General features: G+C 37.4%; 1 protein-coding gene across 1 annotated transcript in view; it reads left to right on the top strand.

The window, feature by feature from the left end:
• The window catches only part of KLHL8 (kelch like family member 8), a 57,377-nt gene extending 33,381 nt beyond the window's left edge, over positions 1-23,996 (top strand). The window contains exons 4-10 of the mRNA XM_027544979.1: positions 1,019-1,205; positions 7,094-7,237; positions 8,141-8,252; positions 12,193-12,361; positions 12,581-12,740; positions 15,196-15,397; positions 19,288-23,996. Of these exons, the coding sequence (XP_027400780.1) occupies positions 1,019-1,205; positions 7,094-7,237; positions 8,141-8,252; positions 12,193-12,361; positions 12,581-12,740; positions 15,196-15,397; positions 19,288-19,411 (1,098 nt within the window). The 3' untranslated portion in view covers positions 19,412-23,996. The remainder of the gene's footprint in view (positions 1-1,018; positions 1,206-7,093; positions 7,238-8,140; positions 8,253-12,192; positions 12,362-12,580; positions 12,741-15,195; positions 15,398-19,287) is intronic.
• Positions 23,997-24,376: the final 380 nt, after the last annotated feature.

The raw sequence follows: 24,376 nt of genomic DNA, 5'->3' as shown, positions 1-24,376 counted from the left end.
AATGTGCGATATTTGAATTAGAAATGTCACTACCTGCTTTTTAACCTGAATAGTTACAAAGCCCCTTTGAGATAGTAGTAATGAATATTTTATTTATGCTGAAATGTTCTGAGGAAACAGCTCTAAATTAATTTATAACTATTGTTTTATAATATAAAGTTTCTAAACTTACTGAACTGCTTTGCTAATGAAACTTTATTTGTTCCTAGTGCATATAGGTTTGTTCTCGAAAGAATTATAAGACATCACTTTGTTTTCTTCCCTCACCATTTTGTAGCTTCAGAAATGTCTCTTTTTGTTTACTTTTCCTATCAATAGGAATTTCTTAGATAGGGAGATGACAAATAGGCCTTAGAATTACCTTGACAATAAGTTGGTCTACAAAACCAAAAAGTTTTATTTTGCACCTGTATCATATATTTGTGTATGTGCGTGTGCCTTTAACTCAAAATCACATTATGGGGTTTGATCGTCCCTTTAATATACTAGACAGTCAATGCATTTTTAAGAGAAGAATGGTGAGTGCCTCTACTGAAAGAAGGGGATTATCACTGAGTATAACCTTCCAAGTTGAAGAAAACAACACCCGTTTGCTTCAGATATGAGCGTGTGTGTGTGTAAGAAGTCACATTTCCATGTTTGGTCTTAGCATTAAAAGGCAAACAAATATAGCAGCACAATTGTGTTTTGATTGTACCTTTTCTTCAACAGCAAGGGGCCTTACGATTATGGCAGTACCATTTCTGGAAGTGAGTAAGTAGCTTGAATTAAGACAATTGAATTATTTTATCCAGTCTACTTAAATCTGTATTTAAAAGGGAAGGATGTAGTTAACGTATAATCTGATTTCATTAGTACAGACCAGTACTGGGAATTGCTTTAGAACTTGGCACAGTGAACTTCATTCACATGTTAGAAAGTAAATGAGATTTGAAGAGAACATTGCTGCAGTGAAAGTAGAGAATGAGCTACCCAATTGCAACTTATATTTATATCTGCAACTGTTCACAATCCTTAGGTTCGTTTGCCGCTGTTGCCAGTTGACTTTCTCATGGGTGTTGTGGCAAAAGAACAGATTGTCAAACAAAATCTAAAATGTAGAGATTTATTAGATGAAGCAAGAAATTACCACCTTCACTTGAGTAGCAGAGCAGTACCTGACTTCGAATACTCTATTCGGACTACCCCAAGGAAACATACTGCTGGTAATGAAATTACTCATTTTATTAACTCTGCTGGAAGGAGTTTTGTTCTTTTTGAAGGTTGTTCTATGAATGTCTAAACCTAATTGTAAGATTATTTAGTATCGATTGTCTTAAAGTAGTAATTGGCAAATAAGGTTATGTATGAATTTTTACTGTACTTGACTTCAGATAGTTTTATTAATAAGCCAATTTTTTACAAAGCCATAACAAAACATATACACTATGAGGAGTCTGCTGAAATATCTCTTTCTTGAGAGTCTTTTTGATTTCTTCTAAGCAGAATTAGTTCCTCTGTCATTTTTGCTTAAATGACACTTGCTTTGTGCTTTTTTCACTGTGTTGCATTGAAATTCATTTGACATGTTTTGAGCCTTTCAAAGACAGGTAAGTATCTTAATAGGTTTGTATCACAGGTACCAGGCATGGAGCTTGATATGTGTTATATATTTAAATATTTGTTTTTTCATTTCACCACAGCAAAAAAGGTTCTAAATACATCTAATGTTAGGTTAGTATAATAGACTATATTAGACTCTTAGAATATAAAGCTCTTATACTTCAGAGGCAAGTAGTTTTGCCTTTATTTGCCATAGTTTTCAGACTTTATGTTTTCCTGAGAAAGTAAGTCTGTGTTCACTTATGTTACTCTTCATGAAGAATATGTGGGACAAGGGGAAATAAATGTGATCTATGAATTTAGGAATCAGTAGTCTGAACAGAGACTTCCTGTACATCTGCTGTGACCTAACAGGGTTATTAAATAAAGAGATTTGTGAAATAACCTTAAAAAAAAAGGCAATACATGATCATGTATAGTGGGATTTTATCTGAATAGTATGAAGAAAGTTTGAATGTGGTAGATCTGCCTGTGAAGAAGTTGTTGTTCAGTCACTCAGTCATGTCCAACTCTTTGTGACCCCATGGACTGCAGCATACCAGGCTTCCCTGTCCTTCACCATCTCTTGGAGCTTGCTCAAACTCATGTCCTTTGAGTCGGTGATGACATGCAACCATTTGATTCCAGCTTGTGCTCCATCCAGCCTGGCATTTCACATGATGTACTCTGCATATAAGTTAAATAAGTAGGGTGACAATATACAGCTTTGACATATTCCTTTTCCTATTTGGAACCAGTCTATAGTTCTCCTAAATAATTAGTATAACATAAAAAGGATGGCTTATTTATTTTCCCTCTTTATAGGTTGATATCAAGTATTAAATTTTTGAAGTGTAATTTTTTTTAGCTGTGAATCCTGTTTCAAGAGTTAAGGTGTTTAATTCTTCAGATTCAGATGTGAATTCAAAGACCTTGGCAATTTATGTTATATGCCAAATGTATATTAGACCCTCATATCCATGATCTCTTACATGATTGCAAGAACTTAGTGAAGGATTTGATCCTTATTATGAGAAAGATGGTGTTACTTCGTCTTATGGATAAGGAAAAAAAAATCAGGGTGAAGAAATGCACAGGGCCACATGGAACAATGGAGAAAGGATTTGTGTCCCGATTTTAACTTCATTTTAATTTTTTCCATTCCATGTCATATTCCTGGATGACCTATATAGCTGAAATATTAGGGTTCACTTAAGTAAAATCTAATTGGTAGTTGGGATTATATTCATGGATTGTAATTCCAGCTGTGCCATTAAGCATCTGTAATTTGGGGCAGATTTCTTAATCTCTGAAGGCCTCAGTTTATAAATAATTTTGATTACATGATCTTTAAAGTCTCTTTCAACTTTAAATTTCTCCAACTTTTAAATATTGAATTAGTTGAAAAAGGTGGCACAAGACGTTCTGGTCACTCATTTTATGCAGTCATTTCAGCAAACATTTATTCAGTATCTACTGTGTGCCAGGTTCTTGGTTAGGCATTAGAAATGCAGACATAGGACTTCCCTGGTACTGTCCAGGGGTTGAGAGTCTGCCAGCCAATGCAAAGGACATTGGCTCCATCCTCGGCTGGAAAGATCCCACATGCGGCTGGGCAGCTACGCCCAAGCACCACAACTTGTGAGGCCAAGCTCTAGAGCCCTTGAGCCACAACTGGTGAAGCCTACACGCCCTCAGTTCAGTTCAGTTCAGTCACTCAGTCGTGTCTGACTCTTTGTGACCCCATGAATTGCTGCACGCCAGGCCTCCCTGGATCACCAACTCTCGGAGTTCACTCAAACTCATGTCCATTGTGTCCATGATGCCATCCAGCCATCTCATCCTCTGTCGTCACCTTTTCCTCCTGCCCCCAATCCCTCCCAGCATCAGAGTCTTTTCCAATGAGTCAACTCTTCGCACGAGGTGGCCAAAGTACTGGAGTTTCAGCTTTAGCATCATTCCTTCCAAAGAACACCCAGGACTGATCTCCTTTAGAATGGACTGGTTGGATCTCTTGCAGTCCAAGGGACTCTGAAGAACCTTCTCCAACACCACAGTTCAAAAGCATCAATTCTCTGGTGCTCAGCTTTCTTCACAGTCCAACTCTCACATCCATACATGACCACTGGAAAAACCATAGCCTTGACTAGACGGACCTTTGTTGGCAAAGTAATGTCTCTGCTTCTGAATATGCTATCTAGGTTGGTCATAACTTTCCTTCCAAGGAGTAAGTGTCTTTTAATCTCATGGCTGCAGTCACCATCTGCAGTGATTTTGGAGCCCCAAAAAATAAAGTCTAACACTGTTTTCACTGTTGCCCCATCTATTTGCCATGAAGTGATGGGACCGGATGCCGTGATCTTCGTTTTCTGAATGTTGAGCTTTAAGCCAACTTTTTCACTCTCCTCTTTCACTTTCATCAAGAGGCTAATTTTTAGTTCCTCTTCACTTTCTGCCATAAGGGTGGTGTCATCTGCATATCTGAGGTTATTGATGTTTCTCCTGGCAATCCTGATTCCAACTTGTGCTTCTTCCAGCCCAGCATTTCTCATGATGTACTCTGCATATAAGTGAAATAAGCAGGGTGACAATATACAGCCTTGACGTATTCCTTTTGCTATTTGGAACCAGTCCATGTCCAGTTCTAACTGTTGCTTCCTGACCTGCATATAGGTTTCTCAAGAGGCAGGTCAGGTGGCCTGGTATTCCCATCTCTTTCAGAATTTTCCACAGTTTATTGTGATCCATACAGTCAAAGGCTTTGGCATAGTCAATAAAGCAGAAATAGATATTTTTCTGGAACTTTCTTGCTTTTTCCATGATCCAGCAGATGTTGGCAATTTGATCTCTGGTTCCTCTGCCTTTTCTAAAACCAGCTTGAACTTCTGGAAGTTCATGGTTCACGTATTGCTGAAGCCTGGCTTGGAGAATTTTGAGCATTACTTTACTAGTGTGTGAGATGAGTGCAATTGTGCGGTAGTTTGAGCATTCTTTGGCATTGCCTTTCTCTGGGATTGGAATGAAAACTGACCTTTTCCAGTCCTGTGGCCACTGCTCAGTTTTCCAAATTGGCTGGCATGTTGAGTGCAGCACTTTCACAGCATCATCTTTCAGGATTTTAAATAGCTCAACTGGAATTCCATCACCTCCACTAGCTTTGTTCGTAGTGATGCTTTCTAAGGCCCATTTGACTTCACATTCCAGGATGTCTGGCTGTAGGTGAGTGATCACACCATCGTGATTATCTGAGTCGTGAAGCTCTTTTTTGTACAGTTCTTCTGGGTATTCTTGCTACCTCTTCTTAATATCTTCTAGGTCCATACCATTTCTGTCCTTTATTGAGCCCATCTTTGCATGAAATGTTCCCTTGTATCTCTAATTTTCTTGAAGAGATCTTTAGTCTTTCCCTATATACATGCCCTGAGCTCCAGGACAAGACAAGCCACCCCAACGAGAAGCCCAGGCACTGCAACTCACAAAAGCCTATGTGCACAGCAGCAAAGACCCAGTGCAGCCAAAAATAAATAGAAGTTATTTTTTTAAATAGTATTAAGAAGAAGAAAAGAAATGCAAACACAAATAGAACATAGCCATTCCTATTTTGAGAGAACTTTGTCTGATCTAGAGAAATAGACATTTGAGTAAGTAAATGCAATAAAGTGTTATAGGTGCTTTGATATAATCACAAAGTAGGGAAGCAAAAAGAGTGGTTATTTTTATTTTAGAAGGGCCAGAAAAGGTTTTATAGAGAAAGTAACCCCCAGTTTTAGTTTTCAGTAATAAATAGTTGTTTTTCTAGGTGCCAGTTAGAGACAAGGATGTTCAGCTCACATTACATTTACTGAATGTTCAGTACATGCCAGGCACTGTGCTTGTCTTTACTAGTGCATAGATCCTTAACACACTGTCTTAATCCAGCTTAGACTCTGATAGATGCCAGCATAATAGATCATTTCAGCACTGTGTATTACATGAATGGTAGTTACCAAAAGTTGCTGTCAGGGCATTGAGGATAATCACTGTATGGGTTGATGCAGGAGCTTGAACATTAAAGTAAGAGAGAGAATCGGGTTATAGACCCTGCAGGGCCGTTATGCTATACTAAGGCTTTATCTTGTAGAGCAGAGGTTCTCATAGAATGGGGCACGTGGTGGCCTCTTGACCAACAGCATCAGCATTTACTTAGGAACTTTTTAGAAATTCAGAACTTTAGACCTACCCAAACCCACTGAATCAAACTCTTGGGAGTGGGGAAGGGTCAGGCCCAGCCATCTGTGTTTTATAAAGTTCTCCTGGTGATCCTGAATGAGAATAAGGTGTTGATTTTTTTCTTTTTAAACAATGTGGTAAAATGCATATAAAAATTGCCATTTTAACCTTCTAAAATTAATTTTTACTAGAGTATAGTTGTTTTACAGTGCTGTGTTTGTTTCTGCTGTACAGTTAAATAGTGGCATTCAATAAAATTTTTAATGACTACTGATACAGGTGTGACAGGCTGTTGAAAAGAGTCTTTGAATTATTCTGTTGACAATCTGAAAGCAAAAAGAAAACTGAGTGGTAAAAGAGAACAGGATTTTGCAGTAATAGCTGATGAGGCTCTGAACTGAGGTGCGAATAACTGGGAGGTGAAAGACTGTCTCAGGGAAGGAAGAGGATGTTTACGTGGGTGAGGAAGGTGTGGGGTATGAGGTGCCTCTGGGACACCAAGTGGAAACGTGACTTAGAAATGTAGTTTGGAAAGCATTTTGATACGATGGAAATGTTAGTCAAAGGATTGAACTTTTCCCACTGTGAGTATGAAATATGTGAGAAGTAGGCTGAGAATGAGGCATAGAAAACATAAAGAGAAATGGTTAGAGACAAAAGGAGACTTTTTGACATTATAGAAATCAAGAGAGTTAAGGAATTTCCAAAAAACAGGGTGATCAGTATATCAAATGTTGTATTCAGTCAGAAATTACGAGCTTGTTGAATTTTGTCACGACTTTATTAGCAAGAGCAGTTTTTCAGGGTGGGTGAGGGTCTCAACTGTATTGTAGAGGGATGTTAGCAAGCAGAGAAAACTGACGTTAGTCCTTTTGTTGTTCATTCACTCAGTCATGTTTGACTCTGTGACCCCATGGACTTCAGCACACCAGGCTTCCCTGACCTTCACTATCTCCCAGAGTTTGCTCAAACTCATGTCCATTGAGTCAGTGATCCTGTTCTTTGAGAATTTCAAATCAAGAGAAAAATTAAAATTAGAGTTTTAGTAGTATGGTGATATTAAATGCTAATCAAATTTTGACTTCCTAAGTTTCTTTCTATACCTTAACATTTTTTTTAATTAGGGGGAATTCCCTGGTGATCCAGGGCTGTCACTGCCAAGGGCCTGGGTTCAGTCCCTGGTTGGGGAACTAACATCCCACAAGTTGTGTGGTGAGGTGAAATAAAAAAAAATAAAATTAACTGTAAGAAAAAAAAATTAGGGAGCTGTGATTTTAACCTCTACCTGTGGTTTTACCTTTAGGAGTGCTGTTTTGTGTAGGTGGTCGAGGTGGATCAGGTGACCCCTTCCGCAGTATTGAATGCTATTCTATCAACAAAAACAGTTGGTTCTTTGGACCAGAAATGAACAGTCGAAGGCGACATGTGGGTGTAATCTCAGTGGAAGGTGGGTCTGCTCCTCTGTGAAATCACATCACATCATCACAGTGCTCCTATTAAATATTTGAACTTTGAGAATTTCTTTCTGAAGAAAATTTCTACATTGTAAAATGTGTTTCAATATATCAGTAAATTATTTGGGTGGTGAATATTTACTTTACCCAAAGATGCTCTGTGTACAGTCTCTTGCATAAAGATGCTTAACAGGAGTGAGTATTAAGGAAAAGGGAGTTAAACTATTCTGAGTTTTCACAAAATAACCAAACGAAACAAAAATATTTATTGAACCCCAATAGTAAGTATATATTAGCTTTTTTTCTGTACCCATCTATACCCACCCTATTATTATTGAAATACTTTTTTTTTAAATTAATAAAAGTGGATTAATTGCAGAATCATGGATAAATTATTTGGAGACTTTAAAAAAATCAGTTTTTTCTTATAAAAGTTATAAATACTTTGGGGGGAATATGAAAACATTGTAATAAAAAATAAAATTCATCTGTAACACCTAGTTGTGGCTAACATTTTGGTATGTAATAGTTCCAATTTTTGTTTCATTTAGAAAAGGTTCGATGTATTAAGGGTTTATATTTTATTTATATAAAAACATTTCATTTTATTGAATGTTTTTTGCAAGGATGATTAGTGATTTTGTCTAATAATAAAAAGTTGAGAAACCTGGGGGTGGGATACTGTTTGAGCATTTAAATAATTTCTTGTAAAACAGCATTTTTCAAACATTTTATTAGTAGATTCTTACATTTACTTTCATTTGACTACTGAAGTGACATTTATCATAATGTTGAATAGAAGAATATTTGTTAAAAGTTAATTTATGCCATTTTAATTATGTGTTCAATATATAAATTTATTTGGAATCACATGAAAATACTTCTCTACCTGACAGGTAAAGTGTATGCAGTGGGTGGACATGATGGCAATGAACATTTAGGTAGCATGGAGATGTTTGATCCTCTCACTAATAAATGGATGATGAAGGCATCGATGAACACAAAGAGGTAGATCAGTATGGACATTTATTGTTATTTGCTGGTGGAAAATAAAGCCTCCTGTAATTGAAAGAGCTAATTTTTTACTCTTTACATTTTTAGAAACTTTAAATACCTTCTTAAATACATTTTGTTAAAGCATCCAATATGACTCCAATTTTAGAAATTTTCCTGAGAATCAAGAATAGAATCATGTCTTTGAGTGTGATAGTGGTTGTTATCGTTTTGACTTGTACCTGAGCATTTGTTGTTTTAAGTTTTTATTTTAAAATAATTTTAGATTTTCAGGAAAGATTAAAAAATAGTTGAGTTCCTATGTAGTAGAGGTTCTCAACTGAAATGATTTTGTACACGGGGAATCCATTGCCATTTAATTTTCTCTTCTTGATTAATTTAACATAGTGTTCTTAACTGAGTTTTCTTATATGGTAAAAATATGAAAAATTAGGGAAGGACAAATTGAAAGAGTAACAATGAAACATAGACATTATTGTATGTAAAATAGATAGCCAGTAGGAATTTGCTGTTTGATACACGGAGCTCAGAACTTGTGCTCTGAGATAACCTAGAGGGGTGGGAGGGAGGTTCAAGAGGGAAGGGACAATGTATACCTGTGACTGATTCATGTTGATGTATGGCAGAAGCTAAGACAATATTATAAAGCAAGTATCCTCCAGTTAAAAATAAATTTTAAAAATATGAAAAATTAGATGGAAACGTGAAAAGATTTTGGCCACCTTTTCCCACTCATGAGGAGAAGGAATCTTACTAGGAAAAACCCTATTCTTAATATATACTACTTATCTATAAATGACATTTTAATACTTAAGTAGGGCTTGATTTATGCTACATGGCAACTACAAATCAATAGTTTAAATTCCAACGTGAATTAAATATGGGGGAGAAAATCCTAAAGTACATTTTTAATTTTTATATCCTTGCCTGTTTATCATGCTAAGCTTATTTTTAGCTGAGAATTGAGTGAAACTTGTCTAACAAAATAGCAGTTGAATTTCTTTAGTCTTATAAAATATGCCCTGAATGTTGCCATAGCTTTCCAGCTGTATACAGAATAGTAGAACTGCAAATATTTCCTCATGTTATTGCTTTTATAATTTGTATCTCCCCAAATGATTGTTTCAGTGTGCATTCCAAGAGCATACATGTTAAATACTTGGTTTTCTGTATTTTTCTCCCCTTTTTTATCTTTTCAGTAGAATTGATACTGGTGTTTGTTCAAGTTATGGTTTTATTGAAACCCATCATCCTAACAGAGCATCTCTAAGGGTTGATTTACTTTTCAGTAAATACTTAAGTGCCCTTTGCAAGATATGTCAAGTGCTGAAGATACAGCAGTAAATAAGATAGCCAAGGTCTCTACCTCCATAGAGCTTACATTCTAAAAGGCGAGATACAAATAGATGTAATTACACGGGTAATAATGTTAGCACCACATAAGTAAAGGATGCTTGAGAGTAAAGATCATAATGTCAGTTCCATAGGTGAGAAGTCCAGCAATTTTAACCGACTTTTCCACCTAGAGTCTCAGAAGTCAAAATCAAGGTGTAGGCTGTAGACTCTAATGGGGGCTCTGGGGAAGAAACTACTTCCAGGTCATTTAGATTGTGGATAGAATTCAGCTCTTGGCGATTGAAGGACAGAGTTTGTGTTTACTGGCTGAAGGCCAGGGGTCACTCAGCTCCTAGAAGCCACTCTTACTTAGGTCTTTTCCAGGTGTTCCCCTCCATCTTCAAACAAGCAAACAACTTGCAGGATCCACCCCATTCTTTGAGTTTCTGACCTGTCTTCTGCTACCAGCTGAAGAAACTTCTCTGCTTTTACAGGGCTTATGTGTTTAGATCAGGCCCATTCACGTAATCTCCATTTTGCCACATAATGTGGCATAATCAGGAGTAAAACTAGAGAGTGAATATTGTGGAGAGAGGCATCTTAAAATCTGCCTAGCACAGGGAGGTTGACAGTAAGTATCACTTTAGAATAAAGTTAAGTTTGAAGATCCAGACAGATTTGAAGTAGAAGTTGGATGTATGTCTGGAAATATATATTAGTGTTGTCATAAATCCATGGAAAGAATCAGATTGTCTCTAGAGAGAGTGGTGGGGTGATAAGAGGCCTTAGAGAACTTCACAATTCAGTGAAGCTGGAATAGAGGAGAAGATACTGATGCAGGAAGCTGTAGGGAGCAATCAGTAATGTCTTATGCCCTTGTGGGTTAAGGGGTGAAGGGTCAGGGGAATTACACTCACTTATGACACCGTATGTTCTAGAGTGTACACACGTGTTCACCCACACCTGGAAGTTTTTATAACAGTGTTTTGTAAGTCACTGTTTTATACTCAAGGGAAAAGAGGTTAAGGAGATGAAATGAAGGATAACGTTATCCTTAAGAATTCTTTCCAGGGTACTATTTTGATAAACTGAGTTAGACTCTCAGTAGAGCAGCAGCTGTCTCCAGTAATAATGACAGCAAATACATAGCACTGATTATGGGTCAGTCACTGTTCTTAGTGCATTACTATATTGACTCCTTATATCAGCTGCGTCTACTCCTTTCTCAAATGGAGATGAAGAAACAAGGTAGTTACAGGTTTAAACAATATACCTTATCCAAAGTACACACCAAGTCAGTGACAGATAAGTTTTAGAAAAGTTCAACTTTTGATTGATGTAATTTTTTTAAAACATTGATATAATTTTTTTTTCCAATCACCATTCTGATGAATTAGCTTTTCACATAGGCTAAGTCTTGGAGAAGGCAATGGCACCCCACTCCAGTACTCTTGCCTGGAAAATCCCATGGACGGAGGAGCCTGGTGGGCTGCAGTCCACGGGGTCGCTGAGGGTTGGACACGACTGAGCAACTTCACTTTCACTTTTCACTTTCCTGCATTGGAGAAGGAAATGGCACCCCACTCCAGTGTTCTTGCCTGGAGAATCCCAGGGACGGCGGAGCCTGGTGGGCTGCCGTCTATGGGGTCGCACAGAGTCGGACAGGACTGAAGCAACTTAGTAGTAGTAGTAGTAGTAGGCTAAGTCTCTTCTGTTCCCAAATAAATAGATGCCCTTCAGAAGTAAAGCAATGTGATATAAAGCTTGTAATATAAAATTGATAATGCAGGAGACCCCAGTTCGATTCCTGGGTTGGGAACATCCCCTGGAGAAGGGATAGGCTTCCCACTCCAGTGTCTGGCCTGGAAAATTCCATGGACTATTCAGTCCATGGGGTTGCAAAGAGTTGGACACGACTGAGTGACTGTCACTCACTCTATGTGATGTAATGAAATATTGGAACAAAATATGCTCTGCAGTTACATGAATTTAGTAATGAGATTAACTTTTGACCTCTCTAGCAAACCGTTTTTGTCAGTTTATCAACCTCTCACTTCTGCAGCTGACTGTTGTACTAATTGAATCTTTCTGACTCCATTTATAGTGTTTTGTTGGATTTTCCTTTATTCTTTAAGTTTAACCTGTATTTGTTGTCTAGTTGCTAAGTTGTGTCCAACTCTTTTTGCAAACCTATGGACTGTAGCCCACTAGGCTACATGGGATTTTCTTCTCTTTCCATGGGATTTTCCAGGCAAGAATGCTGGAGTGGGTTGCCATTTCCTTTTCCAGGGGATCTTCCTGACCCACAGATCAAACCTGTGTCTCCTGCACTGCAGGGTTCTTTTACCACTGAGCCACCAAGGAAGCCCTTAATCGGTGTAGGCTATACAGTATAAAACTCCAGAGGGCACTGTCCACATAGACTTGCACAGTTTGACAACTCTAGAGCCATCTGTTCAGAAGCTTTGATAAATCTAAAAATAATGGGAGAAAAAGCCACATTGATGTTTAACATGATAAATGAGTGCATTAGCACACTTTTTTTGCTGCCTTTTTTCTGGAAACAGAATGCAAAAATGTGTTCTATTGTTTTTTGCAGGCGAGGAATTGCCTTGGCTTCCTTGGGAGGCCCAATTTATGCCATTGGAGGGTTAGATGACAACACTTGCTTCAATGATGTGGAGAGATACGACATAGAATCTGATCAGTGGAGTACAGTGGCACCAATGAATACTCCCCGTGGAGGTGTTGGCTCCGTGGCTCTCGTGGTGGGTTACATCACAGTTCGGTCACTGGACTGCATTGCATTACATCCTTAACCTAGTAAGGAAGGGTCTGGTACATTCATATCTCCAGTGTGCAGATTACACACCAGATTATTTCATGAAATACTGCTCTCTTGCACATTTTGGTCTACCTTTAGGACAGCATATCAATCATTTCAAAATCTGATGTCATATGTTTTTATATTTTTTGTCTTTGTTTAGAACCATGTTTATGCAGTAGGTGGCAATGATGGAGTAGCTTCTCTGTCTAGTGTGGAGAGGTATGATCCACATCTCGATAAGTGGATAGAAGTTAAAGAGATGGGTCAGCGAAGAGCAGGCAATGGAGTTAGCGAGCTCCATGGTTGCTTATATGTTGTTGGTGAGTGGATGGTTTTCTCTAATTTTTTACAGGACATATAATAGTGTCACAAAACAACACAGTAAGATAACTTACATTGCATTTAGGCTCAAGTGGAATCAGTCCTGAGATCTGCTTTTCTATTCTTCAGGTTCATGGACTTGCTTCTCTATTTGCATCTTCATCTTTCATGTTTAAAACTCTGCCTCCGTGTTTTTACTTAGGAGTGGCAACTGTGTCTAAAGTAGGAGATTACATTGAAATAAGACATACTTTTTTTAATATAAGGACAGGTTGATGTGCTTTGCGACAGTAAATCTGTAAAGATCTAAGACATGTTTTTCTCATCTTCAAGGGAATTGCATTGACTGTTTTAAGCAAATGAATAGGTATTTCATATTCATGATGGTGGTTAGCATCTCTGTATTGCTTTTTGACTTTTTACTATATAGCAGAGTTGGAGGGAACCATAGCGTGAGCAGTACTTGTTCAGACTTTAACATGCATATGAATAATAATGAGATATCGTTAAATTGCAAGGGAGGAGGCCCAGATTCTGTAACAGCTCATAAGTGATAGTCAGTGTTATTTCTGGTGGTCTACTCAACACATTTCCAGTGGCAGGGCTTTTAAAGGGCTATGACATGGGAATAATAATGTCTGTTTTTAAGAATTAAGAATCTGAGATTATGTTAAGCATCTCAGCTGTGTCTAGTACCTTACCAGTAAATGGGTAGCTATATTGTGATTAGTAATCCCTTTCTTTATAGGAGGAGTTGTGTTTAGAGAGGTGGTCACAAGCGTATATCATACTCTCTCATGTTAATATGAACTGGTGTTAACAAAACTCAGAGTGCTTGATGAGAGAGTAGGATATTGTTAGCACTTAAACATCTGCAAGTCATAGAAGTCGTACTGGATATCTCAGTGCTTACATGTATTAAAGAGGGAAAATAACATAATTTACCCTTTTAGTCTCGCCTGATCATCACAGCAGCTCTTTTAGACGGTCAGAACCTGAGAGAGAGAATATTTACTCATAGTCACATGCCTAAGTAAGCTGACAAAGCTGGAATTTGAAGAAGGGTCTGTGAGAACCCAGAGCTGTTACAGTATGCCAGTGCTCCTCTCAGCTCCCTATCTAGCATAGGTCTTGGCATGTGTTATACCTCAGTAGGAGCATCAGTGTTTCTGTTACTTGTTAAATTTTTTGAGCCCTTGTAGGTAGAACAGACACAGTAAAAATAAGACTGACTCAGGTTGAACCTTTCAAAAAAAAAAAACAACAAAACAAAACCCTCTTGTTCATCCAAGTCCTACTTAAAACATGTATAACTGATTTGAATAAGAAAACTTTGAAGGTAAACTGTATGTCCAGGAAGCTAATTGCATTCTGCCTTTTCTATTCCTCTGCTTTGAGCTTTTTGTTCAAGATTTATATGCATTACCTAGGAAGAGTATAGGAGCCAAAGAAGAAGAATGCCATCAAAAATAGAACTACCCTGTATTAAAAATCTAATCTCCTCCATTAACATTAGCAATAATTAGAGCTAAAGCCTTTGTTGTAGTGGAAGAACGTTTTATATCATAGTTGTGGTGGGGATGGCACTACTACATTTGTTCAGTGAATTTTTTATCTCAGTTGATATAATGAAATTAAACCCATTAGAGAAGCTGACTTTGTTGATTTATTTTTTAACCTGACCTACCTTGTTTCTAAAAGGACTGGTCATAATATCAACACTTCCTGTCCCAGGAAAATAGGCTTAGTCACCCAGGAGACCTGTTATTTACATAGACTAAGATGGAGCCTAAAAAGAGACACATTTATTTTTTAAAGCAAAGAGCACTGTTGAAATAGTAGTCTCTGTGTTTAACACTCAGGAACATGATAAGTAACATTGTTGAGATAAATAGAGAGGACTGTTAGTGTTGAGAAATATAGCATGAAGATACAGTTTTGGCAAAAATTGGTAAGAATTCATAGTCCACCATCTCTGCAATTATGATTGCAATTATAGTACTAAGGGAAACAGTTGGAAAATTTTGACTTATCTAAATGAGTCAAGTGATTTAGTATGATTTTTTCTAGTCTCAAGCCTTACTTTTTAAAAATCTGATATATACACAGAAGGAATATATGCACAGAAGGAATCTCAGTATTTTTTGCTTGCCTCTAGGATGCTAAGGAAAAATTATATTAAATGTCTGTGGGTTTTTTCTTCCTATATCATCTACTTAAATATAGGGACTCCAGTTTTTCTCACTTTAAGATTTTTAATCCTAACACTGAGGAAAGTAATACTTAAATTATCTTGAATTGTAGAAAATGTGTAATAGGAGTTGGTAGTAGTGATAGATGTTTGGGTTTTCTAAAATGTTTTTAAAAGATTGGCTTTCAAGAGCTTTTGAATTGAGATTTAATGGTTACTTTCTATGAAACATAATACTGTTTTAAAATTTTTCCTTTACACAGGTGGTTTTGATGATAATTCTCCTCTGAGTTCTGTTGAGCGGTATGACCCTCGAAGCAACAAATGGGATTACGTAGCAGCCCTTACCACTCCCAGGGGTGGAGTGGGGATCGCAACAGTGATGGGCAAAATCTTTGCAGTTGGTGGTCATAATGGCAATGCATATCTAAATACAGTGGAAGCATTTGATCCAGTGCTGAATAGGTAACTTTTATGTTTGCTTTATGTTTTGATGGGATCTTCCAGTAACAGATTATTTTAGAGTGCTAAGATGTTGCATTTTGTTTGTTCAGTCACTGAGTTGTGTCTGACTCTCTGCAACCCCATGAACTACAGCACACCAGTCTCCCCTGACCTTCACTATCTACCAGAGTTTGCTCAAACTCATGTCCATTGAGTTTGTGATACTATCTAATCATCTCGTCCTCTGCTGCCCCTTTCTCCTCTGGCCTTCAATCTTTCCCAGCATCAGGGTCTTTTCGAATGAGTTGGCTCTTTGCATCAAGTGGCCAAAGTTTTGAAGCTTCAGCGTCAGTCCTTCCAATGAATATCAGGACTGATTTCGTTTAGGATTGACTGGCTGGATCTTGCAGTCCAAGGGACTCTCAGAGTCTTCTTCAACACCGCAGAACAAAAGCATCAGTTCTTCAGTGCTCAGTCTTGTTATGGTCCAGCCCTCACATCCATACATGACTACTGGGAAAAACCATAGCTTTGACTAGATGGACCTTTGACTAGATGGCAAAGTGATGTCTCTGCTTTTTAATATGCTCCCTAGGTTTGTCATAGTTTTCCTTCCAAGGAGCAAGTATCTTTTAATTTCATGGTTGCAGTCACTGTCTGCAGTGATTTTGGAGCCCAAGAAAAAAAAATCTGTCACTGCTTCCACTTTTTCTTCTTCTGTTTGCCATGAAGTAATGACATGATCTTAGTTTTTTGAATGTTGAGTTTCAAGCAAGCTTTTTCACTATGAGCTTTCACAAAACCTCATCAGGAGTCTCTCTAGTTCCTCCTCAGTTTCTGCCATTACAGTGGTATCATCTCCATATCTGAGGTTGTTGATCCATCTCCCCACAGTCTTGGCTCCAGCTTGTACTTCATCCAGCCGAGCATTTCACATGATGTACTCTGCATAGAAGTTGAATAAGTGGGGTCAGTATACAGCCTTGTTGTACTCCTTTTCTAATTTTGAACCAGTCAGTTGTTTCATGTCCATTTCTAATTGCTGCTTCTTGACCTGCATACAGCTTTCTCGGGAGACAGGTAAAGTGGTCTGGTATTCCCATTTTTTGGAGAATTTTCCAGTTTGTTGTGATCCACACAGTCAAAAACTTTAAGTCAATGAAGCTTAAGTAGATATTTTTCTGGACTCCCCTGCTTTCTCCATGATCCAACGAATGTTGACAATTTGATCTTTGGTTCCTCTGCCTTTTCTAAACCCAGCTTGTACATCTGGAAGTTCTCAGTTTACTTACTGCTGAAGCTTAGCTTGAAGGATTTTGAGCATTAGTTTGCTAGCATTGAAATGAGCACAGTTGTGCAGTAGTTTGAAAATTTTTGGCATTGCCCTTCTTTGGGATTGGAATGAAAACTGACCTTTTCCAGTCCTGTGGCCACTGCTGAGTTTTCCAAATTTACTGGCATATTGAGTACAGCACTTTCACAGCATCATCTTTTAGGTTTTGAAATAGCTCAACAGGAATTCCATTACCTCCACTAGCTTTGTTTGTAGTAATGCTTCCTAAGGCCCACTTGACCTCACACTCCAGGACATCTGACTCTAGCTGAGTGATCACAGCATCATGGTTATCCAAGTCATTAAGACCTTTTTGGTACAGTTTTTCTGTGCAGTTTCTTTTTTGTACAGTTTCTCTTCTGCTTCTGTTAGGTCCATACCGTTTCTGTCCTTTATTGTGCCCATCTTTGCATGAAATATTCCCTTGGAATCTCTAATTTTCTTTAACAGATCTCTAGTCTTTTCCATTCTTTTGTTCTCTATTTCTTTGCATTGTTCATGGAGGAAAGCTTTCTTATCTCTCCTTGCTATTCTTTGGAACTCTGCAGTCAGATGGGTATATCTTTCCTTTTCTCCTTTGCCTTTTGCTTCTCTTCTTTCCTCAGCTATTTGTAAGGCCTCCTCAGATAGTCATTTTGCCTTTTTGCATTTCTTTTTCTTGGAATGGTTTTGGTCACTGCCTCCTATCCAGTGTTACAAACCTCTGTCCACAGTTCTTCAAGCACTCTGTCTACTAGGTCTAGTCCCTTGAATACTTTCACTGTATAATCATAAGGGATTTGATTTAGGTCATACCTGAATGGCCTAGTGATTTTCCCTACTTTCTTCAGTTTAAGTCTGATTTTTGCAATAAGGAGTTCATGACCTTAGCCACAGTCAGCTCCTGGTCTTGTTTTTGCTGACTATATAGAGTTTCTTCATCTTCGGCTGCAAAGAATTTAATCAGTCTGATTTTGGTATTGACCATCTGGTAATGTCCATGTGTAGAGTCGTCTCTTGTGTTGTTGGAAGATAGTGTTTGCCACGACCAGTGTGTTCTCTTGGCAAAACTGTCAGCCTTTGCCTTGCTTCATTTTGTACTCCAAGGCCAAACTTGCCTGTTACTCCAGGTATATCTTGACTTCCTGCTTTTGCATGCCAGTCCCATATAATGAAAAGGACATCTTTTTTGGGGTGTTCTAGAAAGTCTTGTAGGTCTTCATAGAACCATTCAACTTCATCTTCTTTGGCATTAGTGGTTGGGGCATAGACATGGATTTCTGTGATATTGAATGTTTTGCCTTCTAAACGAACTGAGATCATTCCGTCATTTTGAGATTGGACCCAAGTACTGCATTTTGGACTGTTTTGTTGACTATGAGGGCTACTCCTTTTCTTCTGAGGGATTCTTGTCCACAGTAGTAAATACAATGGTCATCTGAATTAAATTTGCCCATTCCAGTCCATTTTAGTTCACTGATTGCTAAAATGTCAATATTCACTCTTGCCATCTCCTGTTTGACCACTTCCAGTTTACCTTGATTCATGGACCTAACATTTTAGGTTCCTATGCAGTATTGTTCTTTACCACATCAGACTTCACTTCCATCGCCAGTTGCATCCATAGCTGGGTGTCATTTCTGCTTTGGCTCAGCCTCTTCATTCCTTCTGGAGCTATTTCCCTGCTCTTCTCCAGTAGCATTTTGGATGCCTGCTGACTTGGTGGGTTTCTCTTTCAGTGTCATATCTTTCTTCCTTTTCATACTGTTCTGTTGGTCTCAATTGGTTCATTCAAATTCTGATGGCCGGCCACTATGCCCCTCATCTTCAAGGCTCTCATCATCTTTGCAAAACTTCTTGAACCACCCTCACTGTATGTTCATTAGCAGTTCCTGGGCCAAGTGCATTGTTGAAGTTGCAAGTTGTCTGTGCTGCTTTACAACCCATTTTGAACTCAAATTAAAAAATTGCTTGAATTGGCATTTTGTCTAACATCATTTCTATAATCTAAAATATAAAATAAATAGCAAGTAATAAGTCATTAGCAAAAAAAATAAAGCAAGAAATGCACATTAAAATGATGTATAACATAAAGCATTTATTTAAGAATGTATTCCAGTGTCAAACAGCAGAGTTCCACAGTGAGAAGCCACCGTTACTTTTGCACCAACCTAATACTTCCCTCCACTCTTCCCCAACAGCATATTGGACACCTCTGACCTGGGGGGCTCAACTTCTGGTATCATATCTTTTTGTATTTTCATCTGTTCATGGGGTTCTTGCAGCAGGAGTACTGGAGTGGATTGCCAATTCCTCCTCCAGTGGACCATGTTTTGTCAGAACTCTTCACTATGACCCGTCCGTCTTGAGTGCCCTGCGTGGCATGGCTCATAGCTTCATTGAATCACACAAGCCCCTTCACCATGACAAGGCTGTGATCCATAAAAAAGGAAAATGCTGCTAGATGTAGTTAATAGAAATGTTTGGGGATAGCTTACTGTCTTTCAAAACCAGTCTGTTCATAGGGAGGTTTTGTTTTGTCTTACGAGTGAAGCGAATCATGATTTAAGATAGCATTCTTTGTTCTCTGTCTTTTCAGGTGGGAGCTTGTTGGATCTGTGTCTCACTGCAGAGCTGGAGCAGGTGTAGCTGTGTGTGCCTGTTTAACTAGCCAAATCCGAGATGTAGGTCATGGATCCAGCAATGTGGTTGACTGTATGTGACTTGAGTTCCAGTCACCAACAGTTTAGTCATATCCGATAGGCAGAAAGACAAGCAGGATTTTGTAGTGGCCACCTTTGAGCAGTGTTAACTGTTTACTAGAGTGTCATGTAAATGTAAACTGTTCTATGTGACTGAGTGCAACTTTTGGAATGGTAGCTGAAGAATTACTAGTAATAAAGTTGGTATCTCCCACTTTAACAAATAATGAAGTAGGGAAAGAAGACAGTCTAAGCTGAAACCTCCTCCTCCAAAAAGAAAAAAAAGTGTTTAGTGGAGTGGAGTGCCAGAATTTTGAAATTAACTCTTTTTTTTAAAGTGTGGGTGAATGAACATGCAGAAGGAAGTCGCTTGCTGAGCTTTACCTTTTGCCTAAAGGCGTTAACCTTAGGCATTGGACTTTTCCTCTGGGGAGATTAGAACCTGTTCATCAACACAGAGGTATCAGGACTCCTAACAGACCTGCTGCATTTGAAGATCATTTCTCCTTGGTGCTGATGAATTTATGCCTTGCTTTTTTCTAGGTGTTGATTTGTCAATTCCTTGGATATTTACAGAAGTAGGAAAAATGTTTCATCTTTCTGAGTGTCAGCCTATAGGATCATAGGCTTCATTTCAGTTTGAATTGTTAGGACACCAAAAGATCTAAATGAATGATTCCATCTGAATGAACCTACACTTATTTTTTCACGTGAAAGGGGTTTTGTTTCATAGTAATAAAAAATGGAACCAGATGAGATTATTAGAGGAGAAGCCTTTAGAGTCAGCATTATTCTAGTGCCCATTTGAGAGACCTTGAATGGGAGTGGTGTCCATTACATGACTCCCTAATGAGGCAACTCCAAAAATATGTTTAACACTACTTGATTTAATTATTTCATTCTGAATCTGAGGTTTATTATCCTTCTATTTTGCTGTTTGCCACCATCATAGTTTTTCTAACTGTACAGAATCTGGATTTATTTATTATGGGAAATTTGAATTCATTTCTACAAAAACCCTTTACAGACTTTAGTTGAACTGTTGATTAGTTCATATCCATCTTTACCAATAAAAGATATTGTAAAAGCAAAGGAAGATGAAACTAGTTTTTTTTCTCCTGTTATATTTCTCTCCAGTGTACTTAATGAATTTTAATTGAAAATATTTCTTTCCATTGCTTTGAAGGCAGGCTGTTTATACACCTGTTGATCTAACAGCTCTTCGTGGTTTTACCAGCATTATAAAGTGGCTTATTCATTATATGTATATATTTTTATAAATATTTATGAAGAATATTAAATTATTCTATTTTGTATTTGCAGTGCAGTTTGGTATTCTAGACGTTCTTGAATTCTCCTTTAGTTATTATGCCTTAGGATTCGGTGTAGTTCACTGCTGTCAGTCATCTTGTTCACGAAGCTGGGGCAGTGCAGAACCTGACGTTAACTGCCTAGTAGCTGGGATGGGCCTTGTTAAATGACAGCCTAGGCTTTTTCAGTACAGAGAGGCAAAAAGCCACGTTATAAAAGCTAGTGCTTTGTGTATATTCAATCAAAAAAATAAGGTGAAGAAAATTTAAGAGAACTCAGCAGAAAAAGGTCTTTCATGAAGCCAACTCAAATGTTCCCAAATTATGGCAATTTTTGCTGTCAGCCTGTGGGCAAGTCCATAAGTCATTGCTGGATCTGAATTGATGTTCTCTTGTACAACTGTAACCGTATTTCAGTCAAACCCCAACGCAGTTCACTCTGTAGCACTTACTGGACTGGCTATAACTGGCTGCATATGGAGAATAAGGCTCAAAACCTGGCTTCAGCTCCTTCCCAGGTCTAATGGACTTCCTGTATTATAATACTTGTCTAGGTATGGTTGCCTAATGTTATATTTATTTTGAGGGGGAGTGGATCTTTTATTCTTTCTAAGGTTATTAAAAAATTTTTTTTAATTTCTGCCTTTGTCATGAGTATAGCACTTGGGAGCATGAAGGTGTTATGTTTTCATCACTAGTTTTATCAATACAGGAGTCATCTAACATTACTAAGTTGCTACTCTCGCTACCATAAAATATGAACTACTGCTAAGGGAAATAATGTGAAGTAAACAACACATGGCTAACTGTTACATTATGTGCGGGCCATCAGAAGTATAGCCTTGAAGGACCTGACAATGGTATGAAAAGATTAAAGTGTTTTATGTAGAGTGACAAGTAGCAAAAGAACTTCTCTATAATATTTTCTCAAAACCATATATAAATTTGTGTAGTAATATTCCAGCAAATCAAAATAGTGAAACTCTCATATATTACCAAGTACAGAGATCAGAAAGTTGGATTCACATCAGTGCTATTTATTGATTCAAAATATATTGCGTGTATCTATTATGAATAGGAATATGAGTATTATGTATCTATTATTCTTTCTGTATAATGTATGTAACTTTTCTTTGATTGCTTTCATAGAATCTTTTCAGAATGATATAATTGTTTATTCTCCATCCTTCAAATACAAAATTGATTTAGTAGGTTGGCTGAAATATTTTTTTCTCCAAAGAAAGGATCTTTATGTTTAACAGAAAATATGAAGATTTTTGTTAACCCTTAAAGAGGTTAAAGGCAACTGACTGAGCAATTTTCTCTTCAGCAGTTGTAGACTTATACTATTTAGAAATAAGATTCTTTATGCATTAAGATGTTGTCCTTCCAGTTAGTAACCTCGTGAATCTTTGTTTTCTGCCTGTCTTGCCATTGCTAAAAACTCTTCTGAAACTCTTCCTTGGAAACCACCTGAAGATCCATTTGTAAGTCATCCAAGAGAATTAGTCTCATCACAGTCATACAAGAACAAACATGTGGTTGCCAGAGAAGGTGGATGGGGAAAGGAGAGAAATAGGTGGGGAGATGAAGAAGTATAAATGTGTCATGGGTATGAAAACAGTAGGATAGTTTCTTTGAAGGGAACTCTGGGAATTCTATTGTGGTATAGAAATTCTGGTGGTTTTTGTTGTTTTAACAAGTCATTTTTCCATTATTTTATTGGTTGAGGCTAAATTCAGCCTACTTGAACTATATAAGGGATTTCTTAAATTTGGGTAGTAATCATGGGGCGTACTGATAACTGCAATTTGTTTATTAATAACTATAGTTTGTTTAATGGAATGCCTGCATCAGTCACTTTATAATAACATTTTAATCTTTACAGTAATTTTGCAATTGAGAGTTACTCAGATACAGGAAGAAACTTGTCCAAGATTTACAACTAGTCATTGGTTAACCAATATTTCTCTGACTGAAAAATTCTACTGTTCCACCTAAAGTATGTATATTTAAGGAAGGATTTTCTTTTTCATAGCTGCTGCTTAGCAGTATAAAAGTATTTCTGGTCACTACTCATTTTTTGGTCACTTATTTCCATTTATTATATTGGTTTAGGTTTTATGTGTACAATATAATGATTCAGTATGTGTATACATTGTGAAATGGTCACCACAAGAATCCATCATCATAGTTTTTTTCCTTGAAATGAGAAGTTTTAAGATCTGTTCTCTCAGCTCCTTTCAGATACGCCACACAGCACTATTAACTACAGTCACCACGCCATGCGTTACGTCCCCGGGCTTATTTTTTTCTATCTGGAATTTGTATTCGTACCTTTTGACCCCCTTTACCTATTTCTCCCACCCCCTACACTGCCTCTGGTAACCACCGACTGTATTCTGTATTTAATGTTTCATACGTAAGTGGAACATATGTGTGACATGTGCGTTTTTGAGCACAGTAATGAAACGCCTGTGCATTCAGTCCGTAATTATTAACAACATTCCTTTTGTTCCTTCTCAATTCCAATTCCCAGCCAACTGTTCTCGCTAGAGCTAAGTACTATCCTGAGTCATTCGCTTCTTTGCTCTTTTTTGTTTTCATACAAATAAGGAAGCTACATGTTGTGTGCTCTTACGTTGGCGAGCTTTATAAAGAATAGTATCATTATGTAGTCTTAGTAATTTGATCTTTTCATTCAGCAGGTTCGCTTTTCAAATTTGTTGGGTATTTTCCATATTTTTGCTTTACAGTGCTGAACTGAATATTTGAATACAGTTTCTTGGTATGCATGCGTGTGCAAGTTTTTTTAGAGTACATATCCAGAAGTAGCGTTTGCTTGATCAGCTTTATAAAATAGTGAAATTATTTTCCAAAATGGTTTTGCCAGTTTACACAACCATTTTGGAAAATGATTTATTATTTACTTGCTGTTGTAAGACATGATTCATTTGCCAATCTGTTAAGTGTAAGATGATATTTTATTATGGCTTTAGTTTGCATTTTCTTGATTGTTGAGTTGAACATGTTTCCATGATTATTAGACGACTGGTTTCTTCTGTGAAATGCTCCTTTTTTCCATTTTTTCCTTGTTTACCTTAGAGTTCTTCATAATAGGATACTAATTTTTCCATTTATTTTTATTGCACATTATCTTCTCTCAGTTTGTGGCTTATCTCTTCACTTTGTATTTTGGTACAGAAAACTTAACTTTAATGTATTTACATGTTCTTTTTTGTGTCTTAAGAAATCTATCATTTATTCTAATAAAGTTTCTCATATGTAGTCTTTAATCCACCTGGAATTGATTTGTGTATGTGTGAGAGAAATTTTATTAATTTTTACTATTGGGTATTTTTTTATTATGTGATGACCAGTTTTCTTCATACTGTTTAGTAACATCCTTTCTTTGGGGACTTTTCCTACATGGCCAGTTTCTGTGTAAGTAAATGTGTGGGACTTTCTATTCTACTCCAGTGGTCAGTTTGTCTTAACCAGGAGCTAAGTGACACACAGGGTGAAGTATTCTTTCTCTTCTATTCTCTGAATTATTTAACACTGAAACAATCCATTTATTCAACATGTAATAGAACTTATGTATAAAACCACCTTGACCTCTTTTTTTTTTTGAGGAAAAATTAATTATCAATTCAGTATCTTAGTGGTTATACAA

The sequence above is a fragment of the Bos indicus x Bos taurus genome, chromosome 6 (assembly GCF_003369695.1).
Source record: "Bos indicus x Bos taurus breed Angus x Brahman F1 hybrid chromosome 6, Bos_hybrid_MaternalHap_v2.0, whole genome shotgun sequence".
NCBI classification, from domain to species: Eukaryota; Metazoa; Chordata; class Mammalia; order Artiodactyla; family Bovidae; genus Bos; species Bos indicus x Bos taurus.
This window is presented reverse-complemented; position numbering and strand designations above follow the sequence as displayed.